We start from the raw sequence: 18,245 nt of genomic DNA on the forward strand, positions 1-18,245 counted from the left end.
AATTTGATGGAAAAAATCTAGTGGTCTATTAAATTCCTTATCCCCAACTTGGATATTAATATTAAATTATTTATCGCTGATTTTGATATTAATCTCTGGCACTGTTGTTTAATTAGTTCTTTATGCATGCTTTACAGGGTTTTTCCTGATTTTGACTATCCTTTGCAATCGGATCTTGCTAGACTACCATTCTGTATGCTGTAGTATGGGGTATGCAGTTAATTTCAAGTCTATTCAAAATAATACTGAATTCGCATTATTCTTGATGTAGGTTTTTCATCTGTGACCAGATTTTAATCTCGGTTGTAGTTTATTTGTTATTTATTTCTTTAATGTTCTGCAATTGGCTGCTTTCCTGTTTGAATCCTTGGGCTCTTAGCATCCCAAATTTCCAGCTAGGGTTGTTGCTTTGTTTGTTTGGCTAGTAATAATAATGACTTATGAATGTTACCTTTACTTTATAGAATATTAAATTTTATTTTTGTTAATACCATGACGAACTTCAGCCTTTTGTCAGTGACTTGGGTTAACAATGAAAAAAAAGAGTAATTTCAAAACCATGTGACTTTAGTAGATTGTTTAATATACAGTTGATAGATCCATACAAACAGAATATGTTTCCGACTTAGCAAGTTCTTCTTTTAATAATTTTTATAATTAAAATAGCATAGTGTTAAGAGGTTTATTGTTTTATGATCAGGTGCCAAGAAGCTTCCTTGTGGTCACATCTTCCATGCATCATGCTTACGATCGTGGTTCCAACGCCAGCAGACCTGTCCCACTTGTCGTATGGACATCCTGCGACAGACTCAACCTGCACCATCCGCTCCTCCTCCCCAGCCAGAGCAACCCGCACAAGGGGCACAACCACTGCAGGCTCCTCAACCTGCACAGCAACCCCAACAGCAGCAGCCTCCACAACAGATTCGTAAGTATTTAGGGAATTCAGTAATATAGCATCCTATTTTTCCAACTAAGGTTGTAGCTTACATAGTAATAATAATAATAATAAGATTTGATGTATTTAGTCTTCTTAAGTATTTTTATTTGCTTTAGGGTAGGTTTCAACAAAATTTATTTCCCCTTACAGCAAATCCATTTGCTGGGTTATTTGGAGGTGCACATGTACGTATTGGTCCACCTCCTGCTGGTCTTCCTCCTTTCCCATTCCCGCCAATGCCAATGCAGCACCTGCAACAACAGCAAGATCAGCAGCAATCACAAAGTACAACAAGTGCGTCAAGTGCCACACCATCTACAAGTACAAATACTATGGGAACTACGACTACAACTAATTCAACTAGCACTCCTGCTGCCAATGCTTCAGCTTCAGGAATAGGTATTTTATCTTGCTTTTTTTTTTACCTAAGTATTTTATTTTCACTCTTAATATAAGTAAAGCTGTAATATAGGTTTATTATTTGTAAAACCTAATCTCCCCTGATGTTCGTAATGATTTTCTCCAGAGGCTCGGTTTCATCAAAATTTAACTATACAGGGTATACCTAAAATTTCCCTTTTATGAATAGAACTTAACCTGGCAGTTATATATATATAGCTGAGTCTCTGACTGCGGCAGAATTTAATCGAAAATCGCGGCAACCGCCTTGTGGTGGTTGTGTGGTTAGATGGTTAACAACCCTTACAGGGTGGTACTTGGAATCATTCCCATTTTCTGTTCCTCAGATTATCTCTGCCGGCCGGATCGACAACATTGTTGGTCCGCCTTTCAGAGTTTTTCGGATTGCTTTCCTTTCATCACCTTTTTGGACTTCGTTTTTGGTGAAGTACACTGTGTTGGGATTTGGCAATTGTGTTGTTTTTGTTTTTTGTCTTTTTTCCTTTATTATCATGAGTGAGAAAATTCATTATCGTGTTTGTGCAAATGATATTTGCAAGGTGAGGTTGCCGAAACTTTCGGTTGACCCTCACACTATCTGTATGGGTTGCAGGGGGTTTGAATGTGCTTTAGATAATAAGTGCAAGGAATGCGAGGTTTTAAGTGATAATGATTGGTTAGCTATGCAGCGCTATGTGCGCAAACTCGAGATTGATAGAGTTAGAAGAGCTAAATCAAAGTCAAAGTCTGCTAGTGAGCCTAGCTTAGATTTATCTATTGACCCTTTGCTTGTATCCCCTTTGGAAGGTATTCCTTCCCCAAATGTAGTGACTCTTGCCCCTTCTACAGGACCTGTGCCTACGTATGACCCTGGGTATGCTAAATTAGATGCTGAATTGGAGGCCATTAAAACACAGTTGGAGGCCTTTAAAGGTAAGGGTGTTGGTGAAATTAGTGCTTGTGAAAGTGCAGTGGAGGTGGCGACTGATCGAATCTGTCATACCCCTAGGTCTAGACCTCTACCAAGGTCCCAGGACCAAGGGAGAAGGTACGTCGAAAGCCGAAAGGGGGTGAGAGGTGCTTATCCTCGGTCAGTCGTCGCCTCAGACAGTCCTGTTGCGATCTCCCAGGCTGCTCTTGACCGCCGTAGGAAAGGCATGTCGGATAAGTTTGTGTCTTCGCCTGATCGTTCTCCCAGACGTAATTGGCGTTACGAATCAAGACCAATGAAGAGAGGGTGGAACCGGGACGTGCAGTCTCGTTCTCCCTCTCCCGGTTCGAGTAGCAGAGACCCTGATCCTTCGGAAGACGATTTCGATGTTCCTGTTAAAAGGGCGAAACAGAGAGTCCTTAGCCCAGTTAATCCTGCTAGACTCCCTGCTTCTTCTGCCAGCGCTCCCAGTCAAGCCGTACGACAACGGCCGTCTTCGGCACCGCGAGAGCCAGCGGAGGTTGCTAAAGCTTTCATGGTTGTTATGCAGGAACAACTTTCATCGTTAGTTAAAGCTTTCAGCCACCCTTCTCAGTCCGTCAGACGTAAGGACGTCTCTTTGCCTGTTAAGAGATCTTCTTCTAAGAGAGATTTTAGTATCTCTCCCAAGAAACCTCTGCGCACTTCGTCGGCCGTACGACAACGTACACCCTCTTCATCGGCACGCTGCCAGGAATTTCCTTCCCCCCCCTCCCGCCGCCAGGGCGATACTGCCTCTCGTTCTCGGCGCCGTGACGATTCCGTTTCCTTTTCAAAACGCCTGGACGTTACTGCCTCGTTTCTTAGAAAACAGGATGAATGCAGTCTGCATTTTCAAGGCGACGGCAGCCTGCATCTTCAGGACGCTTCCGTTTCTCGTCATCGTGACGATACTGCCTCTCGTCATTGTGACGATACCGCTGCTCGTCATCGTGACGATACCGCCTCTCGCCGACTGGATGTTAGCGGCGCTCGGCGCCAGGATTCAAACAGCTCTCGCTGCCAGACTGCTGGCAGCCCAACTCTTCGGGATGTTATCCTTGAGCAGGACCTCGAAGATATTTCGGAAGAGGAAGAAAAACCTGCCGACTCTTCTAGCGATTACAAGGTTCTTTCTCGCTCTCTTTCGGAACTTTATGGGGAGGAATTTCAACCTTCGGCCCCCTCGTTCTCCTCAGTCTCAATTTACCAGGAAGAAAGCTACTAAGTCTTCGGCCTTCATCAAAATGAAACTTTCTATTTCGGCCAGGAAAGCTCTCACTAAAGTGGATGATTGGATGAAGGAACGGAGACAAGCTGTCAAGACCACCTTTTCTTTTCCACCGTCCCGGCTCGCTTCCAAGGCCGGTATGTGGTATGAGACAGGGGAACCTTTGGGGTTAGGAGTGCCTTCCTCCTCCCAAGGTGACTTCTCGGCTCTTGTGGACTCAGCAAGAAGGCATGCTTTAAACTCTGCCAAGGTGATGTGGTCCATGTCGGAGCTTGATCACCTCGTCAAGGGAATTTTCAGGGTTTTCGAGGTTTTCAGCTTCCTGGACTGGTCTCTCGGGACTCTGGCCAGTTAGTCTGAACTCCTGGAGGACACGAAGGACCTGACGAGTATCATGTCCTGCATGGACAAAGCTCTAAGGGATGGAGCTAATGAATTGGCTTCCCTTTTCTCAGCAGGGGTCTTAAAGAAGAGGGCCCTTTTGTGCTCCTTCACCTCTAGATCTGTGACTGTTGCCCAGAAGTCGGAGCTGCTTTACACCCCTTTTTCTCGTCATCTTTTTCCTGAAGCTCTTGTCAGAGATATCTCCCTTTCTCTGGCTCAGAAGGCTACTCAGGACCTTTTGTCTCGGTCGGCTAGAAAGACCTTACCTGTTGCTCCTGCTCCTCTGAAGAAGGAGGAGAAGAAGTTTCAACAGCCCTTTCGGGGCAGGATCTCCTCGAGAGCGGATTTTAGGGGGAGAAGACGAGTCAGGGCCAAGGACCAGCAGGGGTGCGTTTAGGCCCCGGTCCAAAAAATGAGATGGAAGTCCTCCAGACACCAGTAGGGGCAAGACTGTCTCGTTTTTGGCAGTCTTGGGAAAGGAGAGGGGCGGACACCTGGTCCCTCTCAGTCGTCAAGGAAGGTTACAAGATCCCCTTTTTAAAGAAACCACCTCTCTGAGACTCTCCCCTGGCCTTAGTGGCTCAGTACACCGACGCGGGGAAACGAGAGGCTCTTCTGGAGCTAGTCGACCAGATGTTGGTCAAGGGAGCAATAGAGCCAGTTCAAGACCTCGCCTCACCAGGCTTTTACAATCGCCTGTTTCTGGTTCCCAAGAACTCGGGTGGATGGAGACCAGTCCTAGATGTCAGCTCTCTGAACGCCTTCGTGGAGAAAACAAAGTTCTCCATGGAGACGACTCAGTCAGTGCTGGCTGCAGTTCGTCCAGGAGACTGGATGGTTTCTCTCGACCTGCAGGACGCTTATTTTCACGTCCCCATTCATCCGTCTTCGAGGAGATATCTGAGGTTTGTGTTCCAGGGCAAGTGCTTCCAGTTCAGGGCACTTTGCTTCGGTTTCAGCACAGCTCCCCAAGTCTTCACCAGACTTATGGCGAATGTGGCAGGCTGGTTACACCAGGAGGGGATAAGGGTCTCCTTCTATCTAGACGACTGGCTGATCCGGTCACAGTTGAAAGAGAAATGTCTGGAGGACCTAATGAAAACTTATACGATCACTCAGGACCTGGGACTCATCGTCAACTGGGGGAAGTCTCAGACCGAGCCGAATCAGACTATTCTCTATTTGGGGATAGTTCTGAATTCAGTTCTTTTTCAGGCTTCTCCCTCCCAGGAGAGGCAGACCAGGTGCCTGGACAAAGTCAAAGACTTTTTGAGGAAGCAGGAATGCTCAGCGAAGGAGTGGATGAGTCTGCTGGGAACTCTATCCTCCCTGGAGCAGTTTGTCCCTTTGGGGAGACTGCACCTAAGGCCTCTGTAACACTTCCTCGCAAAGGTTTGGAACAGAAAGATCCAGGAGGACACTTTTTCTTTTCCCATTCCGACAGAGATCAAGGATCTTTTAATGTGGTGGCTGGACCCAGCTCTGTTGGGAAAAGGGATCTCCTTGTTCAAGAAGAACCCCGACCTAGTGTTATTCTCAGACGCGTCCGAGTCAGGCTGGGGAGCAACACTAGGGAACAAAGAGGTCTCAGGTATTTGGGAAGGGAGTCAGGTCAGTTGGCATATCAACAGGAAGGAATTGATGGCCATTTTGTTAGGGCTCAAGGCCTTCAAAACCTCGGTCTCGGGAAAGACTGTGGAGATCAATTCCGACAACACCACAGCTCTCGCGTACATAAGGAAGCAAGGGGGAACTCACTCCCTCTCCCTGTTCTCAACTGCGAGAGAGCTTCTCCTCTGGGCGAACGAGAACGAGACCCAGCTGTTGACAAGGTTTGTTCAAGGGCAGAGAAACATCAGGGCAGACATGCTCAGCAGGAGGGGACAGGTCTTTCCTACAGAGTGGACTCTCAACCCGCATGTCTGTCGGAGCCTCTGGAATTTGTGGGGCAGACCAGTAATAGACCTTTTCGCCTCCGGTCTAAACAAGAGGATCCCCAACTACTGCTCCCTAGTCCCGGACGAGGAAGCTGTTGCAGTGGACGCCTTCTTGATGGATTGGACGGGGCTGGACATGTATGCCTTTCCCCCGTTCAAGATCATCAATCTGGTTGTCAGGAAGTTCGCTCTCCTCGATTCGGGACGAATGACCCTAGTGGCTCCATTCTGGCCTGCGAGGGAATGGTTCACCGAAGTGGTAGGGTTACTGATGGACTTTCCAAGAAGACTCCCGGCAAGTCCAGATCTTCTCAGACAACCCCACTTCGAGAGATTTCACCAAAACCCCCTCGCTCTCAATCTGACTGCCTTCAGACTGTCGAGAAGCTCGTTAGATCTCGAGGCTTTTCGGCACAAGCGGCGAAAGCTATTGCCAGGGCAAGGAGGATCTCTTCACAAAGAGTCTACCAGTCAAAGTGGGAGACCTTTAGAGCTTGGTGCAGGAGGCGCAAGGTTTCCTCGTCCTCTACCTCTCTGAGCCAGATTGCAGACTTTCTTTTGTACCTCAGGCAGGATGCTAAGCTGGCTGTATCTACCATTAAAGGATACAGGAGCATGCTCTCAACCGTCTTTAGGCATAGAGGCTTAGAGTTATCTCAGAATAAGGACTTGCAGGACCTCATTAGGTCTTTTGAGACAACGAAGCAGGTGCACTTAAGGCCCCCTTCTTGGAACCTGGATGTGGTGCTTAAGTTTTTGTGCTCCAGGAAGTTTGAGCCTATCTCGCAAGCTTCTCTCCGAGATGTGACTAAGAAAACCCTCTTCCTTTTGTCTCTAGCGACTGCCAGGAGGATCAGCGAGGTCCAGGCAATCGAGAAGCGTGTAGGCTTCACCCTAAATGGAGCGGTTTGTTCCTTGAGGTTCGACTTTCTCGCCAAGAATGAGAACCCTTTGAAACCCTGGCCTAGGACTTTTGAAGTCCCTAACCTCACGAATCTAGTAGGTCAGGAACAGGAAAGCCTCCTCTGCCCGGTTAGGGCTCTCAAGGCTTATTTGGCCCACACTAAGAGCGTGAGGGGTGCTTCCAACTCCTTATGGTGTTCAGTGAAGGATCCTCAAAAACCCCTGTCAAAGAATGCTTTGTCTTTTTTCCTGAGGGAAACTATTAGGGAAGCCCACCTCTTTTGTGAGGAAGAAAACTTCGCCCTGTCAAAAGTACGGGCTCACGAAGTAAGGGCCATTGCTGCTTCGCTGGCATACTGGAAAAATATGTCAGTTAAGCAGATCATGGACGCAACGTTCTGGAGGAGCAACTCTGTCTTCGCTTCTCATTACCTCAGAGAGGTAAGAGTGGACTATGACAAGTGTTATACCTTGGGCCCATATGTAGCTGCGGCTTCTGTATTAGGCAAAGGAGTTACTACCCCCACTCAACCTTAGTTTATGTACTTGTATATAGGTTTGTGTTTTTTTTTATGGTTGTCTGAGGTCCTCGTCCTGTGGTACGGTTCCCTCAGTCTAGATAGATAGTTTATATCTATTTCTGCAAGGTTAGATGGTTAGCTTTAGTAAGGTTGCAGGTTTTTTTATTTGGGAAGGTAGTTTTCTGAAGTCTAGTCAAGTTGTTGGTCCTACCCCTTTGACAGACTCGATTGAGTTGTTTGCAGCGTAGCAGGTCTACTCCTGGCTGAACACTCCTAAGGGAAAGCGACTCTAGAGGCAGTTACCTTTGAAGTCAGCTACCTTAGCAGGTAAGGAATCAAGGTGTTTGTTCTCCTACAACTCTTTTGTTGTTTCCCCAACTATGTTTTTGCTGTCTGTTTCCCTCCTCCAAATGTGTGAATCGGCTATATATATATATAACTGCCAGGTAAGTTCTATTCATAAAAATGGAGTTTTTATGATAAAACAAAGTTTTATGAATACTTACCTGGCAGTTATATATATATTTTAAAGCCCACCCACGTCCCCTCAGGAGACAGGTCGGGCAAAGATAATCTGAGGAACAGAAAATGGGAATGATTCCAAGTACCACCCTGTAAGGGTTGTTAACCATCTAACCACACAACCACCACAAGGCGGTTGCCGCGATTTTCGATTAAATTCTGCCGCAGTCAGAGACTCGGCTATATATATATATAACTGCCAGGTAAGTATTCATAAAACTTTGTTTTATCATAAGAACTCCATTTTGCTCCAACACTAAATACTAACCCTTCGCTATTATAGGGATTTACTTTCAGTGAAGCTGGAAGACTAGCCATAAAGACTTGTAAGCGAGGTATAACTGTCAACCTGCTAGTTAGCGGGGATAGCCAGTTACCCCATTCACTCTCTTTTGGCTTTGCCGAGAATGGAAATCTCTCCTCTTGGTCTCTCAACAGACTTGTCATTTTGATTAATTCTTCTCTCTTTCTTTTCAAGTGTGCAGTTTCTTCTTCCTGCCATCCATCATACGGACCTGTCCAGGACCTGAAGGACGCTCTTGCGGGAACTTCTTGGCCTCTGCTGAGACCGACCCCCATTCGTTGTGTCCGGCCTGCAGAGGACAATGTTGTAACCAGGCTAATACCTGCTATGAATGCTGGGAGTGTCCTCCAGTGGGAGAGATTTGTGTGCCGGCACAAGAAGACGACCAAGAGATTCTTCACCTTCAGGGTCTTCCTCGAATCTCTTCCTTGACCCCCAAATCTTGTCCTGAAGCTCCTGCTCAATCAGTCTTTTCCGAGGATCGGTCGAGTAGGAGTGTTGACCAGCTAACACCAGGCCAACCCCAGGGTTCCAGGGATAAAGCTCCTAACCCTAGAAAAGCAATTCTGCCCCCGCCCTCAGGGGAATCCTTTTCTCTTTCTGATTTGTTACAGGGTTGGTTGTCGCTGGCTGTTGCAGGCCCACCTTCGAATGGCTGGATATAGATAGTCGTCGACTTACCACCTATGCTACTTACGACTATTGGACTTTACGACCACTGTGATAACTTCACAAGCATGTCGGAAATAGTACACTAATAGGACAAACATTTTCTCAGAAATAATCTATATACTGTATAAAAATGAACTGATTTATCTTGGTAAGTTGGTATTTTCTCTTATTGATAATACAGTAATCCCTCACCTATCGCGGTTAATGGGGACCAGAACCGACCGCGATAGGTGAAAAACCGCGAAGTAGGTTCCCTCCTTATTTTTGGAATACGTACATTTTTTGTGTACATGTACATGTATATATAATAACAATAAGTGTATATTAACCCTATGAATGCATATGTTATCATTAGAACATTAACGAATCATGTGAATAAATACTGATAATATAAATTATATAATGTACCTAAAAAAAAGTACTGTACTGTATAAATACTGTAATATAAATTCAGTATTTAATACATTACGTATACTGTATGTACATTTACATTTATACATAAATAATATAAATAGAGTGTAAGTGTACATGTACATACATATGTAGATATAAATAGTGTACGTGTATATACTGTAGATATGATTTTAGAACACTTATTCTTATAACAAGATATGTAACTCACCTCTAACAATGACGATGATCTTGTTAAATGATGATGAAACACCTGTGCAGTATGATGGAGGTGATGAAGATGATTTACTGCACAGGTTAATGAGAGCTTTACTGCTCCTCAGGTGACGCCTCATCGTCAGTTGATAGAGGCGGTGGATCGTCAACGACAGCTTCCAATAGAGCTGGAGAAACTGCAGGAGGCGGCGTAGTGGCTCGGTGAGAAGCCGGAGAGTCAGCAGGAGGAGTATCTGATGCTTCTGCAGAAGGTTTTTGGCGCACTAGGAACATCGTGATGGGAAGTTGTTGACGTTTTTTCATCTGAGCAAAGATGCTCTTGTACAACGCCATTACACCGTCAATACGGTTACTAAATTCGATGGCTCTGATCATATTATCATCGATTTCTTGCGCCCTTTGTTGCAGAGCCCATGCCATGTTGCAGAGCTCTTGCAGGTTGTCCAAGGGAAGGCCACGTTCTTCAGCTTCGTCGTCGTTGCCGACATCGGCTGCCTCTTCTTCCTCACTCGCTGATCTTGTCATTTCGACAAGGTCCTCGTCGGTTAGGGGCTCCGAGTGGCACTCGATCAGTGAGTTGACGTCATGCGTCGTCATGACAGAGAAACCTTCGTTGGCTACTAACTGTGCCAGTCTCACTGCCTTATATACGGCGGAGTGGTGAACTTCGTCCATTTCGACAAGGTCCTCGTCGGTTAGGGGCTCCGAGTGGCACTCGATCAGTGAGTTGACGTCATGCGTCGTCATGACAGAGAAACCTTCGTTGGCTACTAACTGTGCCAGTCTCACAGCCTTATATACGGCGGAGTGGTGAACTTCGTCTGGCGTAAACCCCTCATAGTCATGAACAACAATGTCTGGCCACAATTTTCTCCAACTTGTATTCGGTGTTTGCTGTTTCATCTCATTAAGAGCTTTCTGAAGGTTGGCCAGGCACGTTGCAATATTGTATTCCCGCCAATATCTCTTGAGGCTGAAGTCCTCGTCATCTTCATCGATGGAGGAGATGAGGCCCTCCATCGTGGATCTCGTGTAGAGGGCCTTGAAGGCCGGAATGACCCCCTGATCCATTGGTTGTATGAGGGAAGTGGTGTTGGGGGTTAGGAACTCCACTTGGACCCCGTCATAATGCAGGTCCGTTGCATGTCCGCCTGCACAGTCCATCAAGAGGAGGACCTTAAAGGGCAACCCATTCTCCGCGAGGTACAGCTTCACCTGTGGGATAAAGCAGTTCACAAACCAGTGGAGTGTGAGGGCTTTAGTTATCCATGCCTTTTTATTATTCATCCTGTAGACGGGCAGCAAGGCTTTGTTTTTGTTTTTCAAAGCCCGAGGATTCATGGACTTGTAAATTAAGCCGGGCTTGAGCATGAAGCCCGCAGCATTCCCGCACATGAGGAGAGTGACGCGATCTTTGTGGGCCTTGGACCCTGGCTTCTTTACTTCGTCCTTGTAAAGGAACGTCCGGTACGGCATCCTCTTCCAGAAGAGGCCAGTCTATTCCATATTGAACACCTGCTCCGGGAGATAGCTACCTTCTTTAATTAATTTCAGGAACTCTTCCTCGACGTAACGAAGAGCTGCCTCTTGGTCTGCCGAGGTGGCTTCCCCATACAAAGGAACGCTGCGAAGGCCAAACCTCCTCTTGAATTTCTCGAACTAGCCCTTACTAGCAACAAAACCACGTTTTTCTTGTGGGGCAGGATCATCATCTTCGTCGTCATCATCACCTTCGTCGTCTTCGTTAGATTTTTCTTCAGGAACTAGGCTATCATACAGGGTTTTGGCTTTCGTTCGAATCATGTTGGTATCGAGGCTAACCTTCTTTTCCTGACAGTCCGATATCCACATTGATAATGCATTCTCCATTTGCACAATCGTCTTATTACAAGGAGTTACAACGCGCTTAGTGTCCGTGGAGAACGTTATTGAGGCAGTTTTACGTATTTTCATTTCATCTTTTTTTATGTAGCGAACCGTCGATTCATTCACTCCATAAATGTGGGCAACAGACTCATAGCTACTGCCTGCCTTAAGCATGTCCAATAATATTACTTTCTCGTTCACCGTCATCATTTTTCTCTTCTAGGGTTCACTAGAGGATGTAGAGTACGTTTAGGAGCCATTTTCAAGGGCGTCACAAGCACTATTTTACACTAAAAAGCTCAAGAAAACAGCTAAAAGTTCCACGTGGCAAGACTAAGCAACACAAGCGAAGCAAGAGAGAACAATGAATGTGGTCTCCCTTCGCGGGGCGCACAGCAGGGAGAGATGCTGGGTAAAGCGTTTCGGCGGCTTGGCCAATCAGCTTGTGAGATTCTGGAGCCGAGATGGCCAGCGAATCAGAGAGGTGGACTTTGAGTTGCGCGCCATCTCCGTGTTGATACCTGATGTTCTACTGTACTCTCTGCCTTCTGCTAGCGCCCGCGTAACTCTATGGATGTGGTTCGCGTCCTTTGATCTCTGAAGGGTGCTTCCTTAGAACCATTACGCCAGGGAACAGATGGCCACCTCACTTTGAAGACTCTTCCTGTTCACTTTGGCTTCGGCCTAGAGGGTTAGCAAACTTCATGGTCTATTCTACGACATCGCCCATTCAAGAGGAGGGGGGAGGTAACACTCGGTTTCATCCCCGAATTTATTGCAAAGACTCAAAATCTGGGAGTAGTGGATCCTAGGTTCGGGCCTTTTTGGATTTGGAGTCTTCATTCTGTAACTGATGATCCAGATCAACTGTTACTTTGTCTAGTGAGGAGTTTCAGGCATTACCTTACATGTACTGCAGTCAGTACGGGGAAGGTCATGAGGAGGGTCATGAAGAACACCATCTCTACTTGGATTCGCAGTCATAGACCATGCATTGAATCCCAACTCTCCTCCTGCACAACAACTTGAGCTCATAATGTTAGGGGCATTGCAATGTGCTTAGCTTTTAAAAAAAAACTACTCTTTGGTGTAGTTACTACAAACAGGCATGTGGAAACGTCAGACGACCTTCAATCCCCACTACCTGTATGATGTGATCCAGGGGAACATGGAGGCATTCTCCATTGGTCATGTGGTGGCTGCACAAGAAGTGGTATAAAATGCCTCTGGCTCCTTGATGGACAAAGTAGCAGATGGTTGAGGGTATAGGTTACCTGGGATTAGTCTGGGATGAATGTCAAGAATGACTGGCTCTTTCTTTCATCTTCCCCTCTCTTGGGGAACAGCACCCATGATCCTCTGCAAGCTGGCCTCTCTTATCTGCAGTTAATGACTATTTCCCTTGTGTAACCTAGTATAGAAATAATACTTAAGTCCTCATACCACCTTGCGAGGAGGGATTGGGTAATGTCTATGGATGATAACAATACAAACCTGTAGCTATTTATACAAATTGTCCCACCATCACATATCCCCCTAGAAAGTCCTACCTACAATTGAAAGGGAGTTGGACACTAAGGTGTGAGTGAATGGGGTAGCTGGCTACCCCCTGCTAACTAGTGGGTTGACAGTTATACCTCTCTTAAATGTCTTTATGGCTAGTCTTCTAGCTTCACTGAAAGTAAATCACTATAAATAGCTACTGGTTTGTATGATTAGGAAAAATACAAATTGCATCCAAATTTGTCATGTTTTCTTTCCTTTCAATAAACTTTTGCTTCTAGTAAAGTAATGAGATGATCTAGTGATTAATGGCAACCAATGATGGCTTATGGAGCCACAGGTCATTTTTTTTAGGGGGGGGGGAAGGCAGTACAGTATTGTGATGTAAATAACTGTTATGAGGAATCTGAAGGCCTTGCAGTTCATTTTATGGGTAATTATGTTTCTATGGTTGCTAACCATGTTTAAGTGAAGGTGCAAAAGGAAACTTTTAGTTCAGGGGATATCCATAGAAGACTAAGCTAGTTGATTATAACATGCCAGTACTAAATTCCAAGAAAGCACTAAACAATCACATATTGATAATAAGTTTGAATGCTCTTAACTACTTTTGCTGCTTTTTATTCTTGCTTCGGGGAATAATCACACATGCACTCCCACAAAGGGCAATCTTGCAGAGAGGAATCAAACTAGGAAATTCTGGATAGAAGTTTTCACATTATTACATTCATGAAAAGTGAGGAAGGTGACAGGAAGATGCTTACTCAGGGTCCAGATGGTGCATATGCCTGACTAGACAGTCTGCTTTTGGCTTAAGAAAATAGTCATTCTCAGACAATGGAGAACACAAAGATTTGATGAAATGATAATTCTCATGGGTTTTGTAAACACAGGTTCACCTTAGAATTATTAGTATGGATTTCAGAAAAAATGTGTGGTACTAGTTCCTCTTAATTCTAGTGAGGATTGATATATTTACTTTATATAAGTTTTTGTATAAAGTACTTTGACTATTGGATATAAAAAATATATAATTTATTTATTAATAAAAGCAAACTTTTTTTTATGCTTATTTTTAGGTGGCAGTATGGGGCAACCATCTGGAACCTTACCAAGTGCTCCTTTCAACTTCATGCCTCCATTCTTTCCAGTCCTTCCTTTCAGTAAGTATTATCTTTATTTAGAATCTTGAAAATTATTAGTTTGATAGCAAATCTTTTTTTCCTCTTTCAACTGTACCAGTGTTTTATTATATGAGGACTAGCAGGCTTTGTAACCACAATTTTTTTTTTCTTTAAAAACATAAGAGGTACTGCAATAAAATATCAAAATAAAATTCAAAACTCTAGGTTAAGGCTGTCACTGAATAAAAAAAAAAAAAAACATACTTTATTAGCGACTGCTAGAGCCTAGCAAGTACTGTACTAGGGAGTAGTTTTGCCAGAGCACCAGCCACCCATTGAGATACTACTGCTAGAGTGTTATTGGGTCCTTTGACTGGCCAGACAGTACTACACTGGATCCCTCTCTCTGGGAAACTTTAAGAAGATTACAACAATAGCATTCTGAACGCTTCATATCTTCATGTTGACTTGGAAAAATATTGTTGTATCCTCTAGATTGTCAGGTTTTTGTATGTGGTTTGTCTTTTATTGGTTTAAAGATTTCTCCTCCCAGATTTGTTAGCAATTGTTGCTTAGCCATGAATTGATACAAATGTTTAAGATTAAATCATAGCAATACAAAATACCAGTACTTTATTACTTCAGAATTATCAAAAATGACCTAAAGGTTACTTACTCCTACCTCTAAGGGCCAAGTCATAAAAGACCCAGAATTATAAATTTAAAAAAATAGTGAGAAGTTGGAAAGATGCAGAATAGCTAATCATAACCTTTGTATATACTGTACCGTAAAACAAACTTCATTTTGATTGAATATATACTAAAGGCTTTAACTAATTTGATCAAGAATTAGTTCTATAAAATTTTAACTAGCTAAATATATTGTCGCTTCCTGATTGATGTGAAACAATGAGCCTTTATTAAAAACTAAAAACTTTGAAATCTTGAAACTACCTGAATAAGCATAAAAACTCACTCAAATCATTGATAACTGCTACAAAAAAAAAACAGTGGATAATTACTTAAGCCCATGAAAGTAAGGAACCATTAACCTATGTGATTGAATTCAGCATAAAGTTGCTCTTATGTTAAGGGAAGAAATGTACTCGTTATCACTTTTGGGAAAAAATTAGTAAAAGGGATGAAATTGTCAATTGTTCTCCAAACACAGAAAAAGAAGGCTATCAGCTGCTTTGGATCTGAGGATCCAGGTGATGGATGTGTAGAATTTATTGGTGGTCATTTATTTGTTTGTTATACAAGTCTACAGTGTCTGGGATGTTCAAAGATGATAAATGTAGAATGTATGAATGATGAGTTTATGGTAAACAATACAATTTGGTCTTGGTTTATTTGATTGTCAGCAAAACACACCTGTTAATATGACAAATTCGAAGATAATTTGTATTTTTCCTAACCATACAAACCTTAGCTATTTACAAAGGGTTTTACTTTTAGCGCAGCTGAAATGACGAGCCAATAGTTTTTAACGAGGGTTAATTACCCCCGCGCTAGTTAGCGGGGGGTGGGGAAGGGTAGCTTGCTACCCCTCCCCCCTCCACACACCGGTGACTTGCTTCACTTCACTTAGAGGTAGGACTTGACTTGGGGGTCAGGGATGGCGGGCACATATGTGTAAATAGCTAAGGTTTGTATGGTTAGGAAAAATACAAATTATCTTCGAATTTGTCATTTGTTCCGTAACCGAAATACAAACCACGCTATTTACAAAGGGTGACTTACCCCTTAGGAAGGGTGGAAAGTCCCCAGCCTTACTGACTTCGGCTTGCCCGGGGGCTCGATCCCTTAGTGAGCAGCACTAGAGAGAGGGAGCCCCTGTACCTCACAGGTTCCTAGCATCGCTAGGAACGAGTGGCCTACATAAGTAGTGTGAGGAGGAGAGTGTGACTCGTCCTATGAAGTTGACCTTGAGACCTTCAGATAGGAATTCTAGGATAGGACGTTCCCCATACCACCTCGTCAGGGTATGGGAGACGCAACAGTATTAAGCTTAATACTAGGAGCACAAAGAAGCATGGGTTACCTGCAGAGGTCGAGGTCAGCTATGCGAGGACCAGGATGCTGCTTCCCCAAGAGAGGGGAGAATGAAGAAAGAAGTAAGGGTCAGACATACTCTTTCATTCACACAGACTAAGACCGGGTAACAACGCCCTCAACCTACTGCTACTTGTCCAAAAAGGAGCCTGAGGTTAGACCAGCTGTTGTGCAGCCACCACAGGGCCGATAGAGAACGTATCGAGGCTCCTGTGGGTCACGTCTTGCAGGTAGTGGGCTGTGAAGGTCGTTTGACGCTTCCAGACCCCCGCTTGAAGTACCTGCGTCACAGAGAAGTTTCTCTTGAAGGCCAGGGATGTAGCAATACCCCTGACATCGTGGGCCCGAGGGCGACGTGACGGAGGAGGGTCAGGATTCAGGGCATGGTGGATAACCCTTCGAATCCAAGCAGAGATGGTGTTCCTTGTGACCCTCCTCTTTGTCCTGCCTGTGCTCACAAACAAAGCTCGCACATGAGGACGGACTGCAGCCGTTCTCTTCAAGTAGTACCTCAGACACCTCACTGGGCATAGTAGCAGCTGGTCTGGGTCGTTTGTTACAGAACGGAGACTCGCGATCCTGAAAGAGTCGAACCGAGGATCCGGCACTCCAGGATTCTGAGTCTTGGCCACAAACTCAGGGACGAACCTGAACGTTACCTCCCCCCATCCCCTTGAATGGGCGATGTCGTACGAGAGACCATGAAGTTCACTAACTCGCTTGGCCGAGGCCAAGGCGAGTAGGAAAGCCGTCTTCCAAGACAGGTGGCGATCGGAGGCCTGGCGTAATGGCTCGAAGGGAGGTCTCTTGAGAGACCTGAGAACTCGAACCACGTTCCAAGGAGGGGGTCTCACTTCCGACTGGGGGCAGGTAAGCTCATAGCTACGTATGAGTAAAGAGAGTTCTAGCGATGAAGAAATATCCACGCCCTTCAATCTGAAGGCCAAGCTTAAGGCTGAGCGATAGCCTTTCACTGCCGAGACAGAAAGGCGCATTTCTTCTCGCAGATACACAAGGAAGTCCGCTATTGCTGGAATAGTGGCATCGAGTGGAGAGATACCCCTTCCACGACACCAACCACAAAAGACTCTCCACTTCGCTTGGTAGACTCCCTCAGAGGACCTTCGCAGGTGCCGAGACATTCTCTCCGCAACCTGTTGCGAAAAGCCTCTCTCCGCGAGGAGACGCTGGATAGTCTCCAGGCGTGAAGTCGAAGCGAGGCTACGGCCCTGTGAGGGACACCGGAGTGGGGTTGTCTGAGAAGCTCGTGTCGTGGAGGAAGCTCCCTTGGGAGTTCCGTCAGGAGTTGCAGAAGGTCCGGAAACCATTCCGCGTGATGCCATAGCGGAGCTACTAGAGTCATGGAACAGTTGACCGATAGTCTGGTCCTGTTGAGCACCCTTCTCATCAGACAGAATGGTGGGAAGGCATACACGTCGATGTTGTCCCACCGTTGCTGGAAAGCATCTTGCCAGAGTGCCTTGGGGTCCGGGACTGGTGAGCAGTACAGGGGCAGCTTGAAGTTCAAGGCTGTCGCGAACAAGTCCACCGTCGGGGAACCCCACAAAGTCAGGACTTTGTTGGCTATCTGAGGATCCAAAGACCACTCGGTACTCACTATCTGCGAAGCCCTGCTCAGACTGTCGGCGAGCACATTCCTCTTGCCAGGAATGAAGCGAGCTGATAGTGTTATCGAGTGGGTTTCGGTCCACCTCAGAGTCTCTACTGCAAGATGGGATAGCTGTTGCGAAAAAGTGCCTCCCTGCTTGTTGATATAAGCCACTACCGTGGTGTTGTCGCTCATCACCACCACGGAGTGACCCGCCAGGAACCGTTGGAACTGTTGAAGGGCCAGAAAGACGGCCTTCAATTCTAGCAGGTTGATGTGTAGGCACTTTTCTGATTCTGACCAAAGGCCTGAGGCCCTCTGGTTCAGAACGTGCGCCCCCCACCCTTCTTTTGACGCGTCCGAAAACAGAGTCAATTCCGGGGGAAGGACGAGAAGACTCACTCCCTTTCGCAGGTTCTCGTCGGCCAGCCACCACCGCAAGTCCGTCTGTTCCAGAGACCCCATTGGGATCAGAGTGTCCGGGGAATCGGATCCTTGATTCCACCGGGACTTGAGCCGCCATTGAAGGGATCTCATCCTGAGGCGGCTGTTTGGAACCAGACGGGCCAGGGAGGATAGGTGGCCCAAGAGACGCAACCACGATTGGGCGGGGAGTTCTTTTCGCCTGAGGAAAGGTTCCGCCACCCTCCTCAGCCTTGCTATCCGGTCGTCTGATGGAAAGGCTTTGTGGAGATTGGT

The 18,245-nt window shown here is 45.7% G+C and overlaps 1 protein-coding gene across 5 annotated transcripts in view; it reads left to right on the forward strand.

The window, feature by feature from the left end:
* LOC137616692 (E3 ubiquitin-protein ligase synoviolin B-like) overlaps positions 1–18,245 on the forward strand; it is a 113,376-nt gene that overhangs the window by 68,879 nt on the left and 26,252 nt on the right. For all 5 annotated transcript variants that reach the window (XM_068346685.1, XM_068346687.1, XM_068346683.1 and 2 more), the window contains exons 7-9: positions 701–928; positions 1,091–1,339; positions 13,838–13,921. In XM_068346685.1, the coding sequence (XP_068202786.1) occupies positions 701–928; positions 1,091–1,339; positions 13,838–13,921 (561 nt within the window). The remainder of the gene's footprint in view (positions 1–700; positions 929–1,090; positions 1,340–13,837; positions 13,922–18,245) is intronic.

This window comes from Palaemon carinicauda, chromosome 22, assembly GCF_036898095.1.
Source record: "Palaemon carinicauda isolate YSFRI2023 chromosome 22, ASM3689809v2, whole genome shotgun sequence".
Classification (NCBI taxonomy): Eukaryota; Metazoa; Arthropoda; class Malacostraca; order Decapoda; family Palaemonidae; genus Palaemon; species Palaemon carinicauda.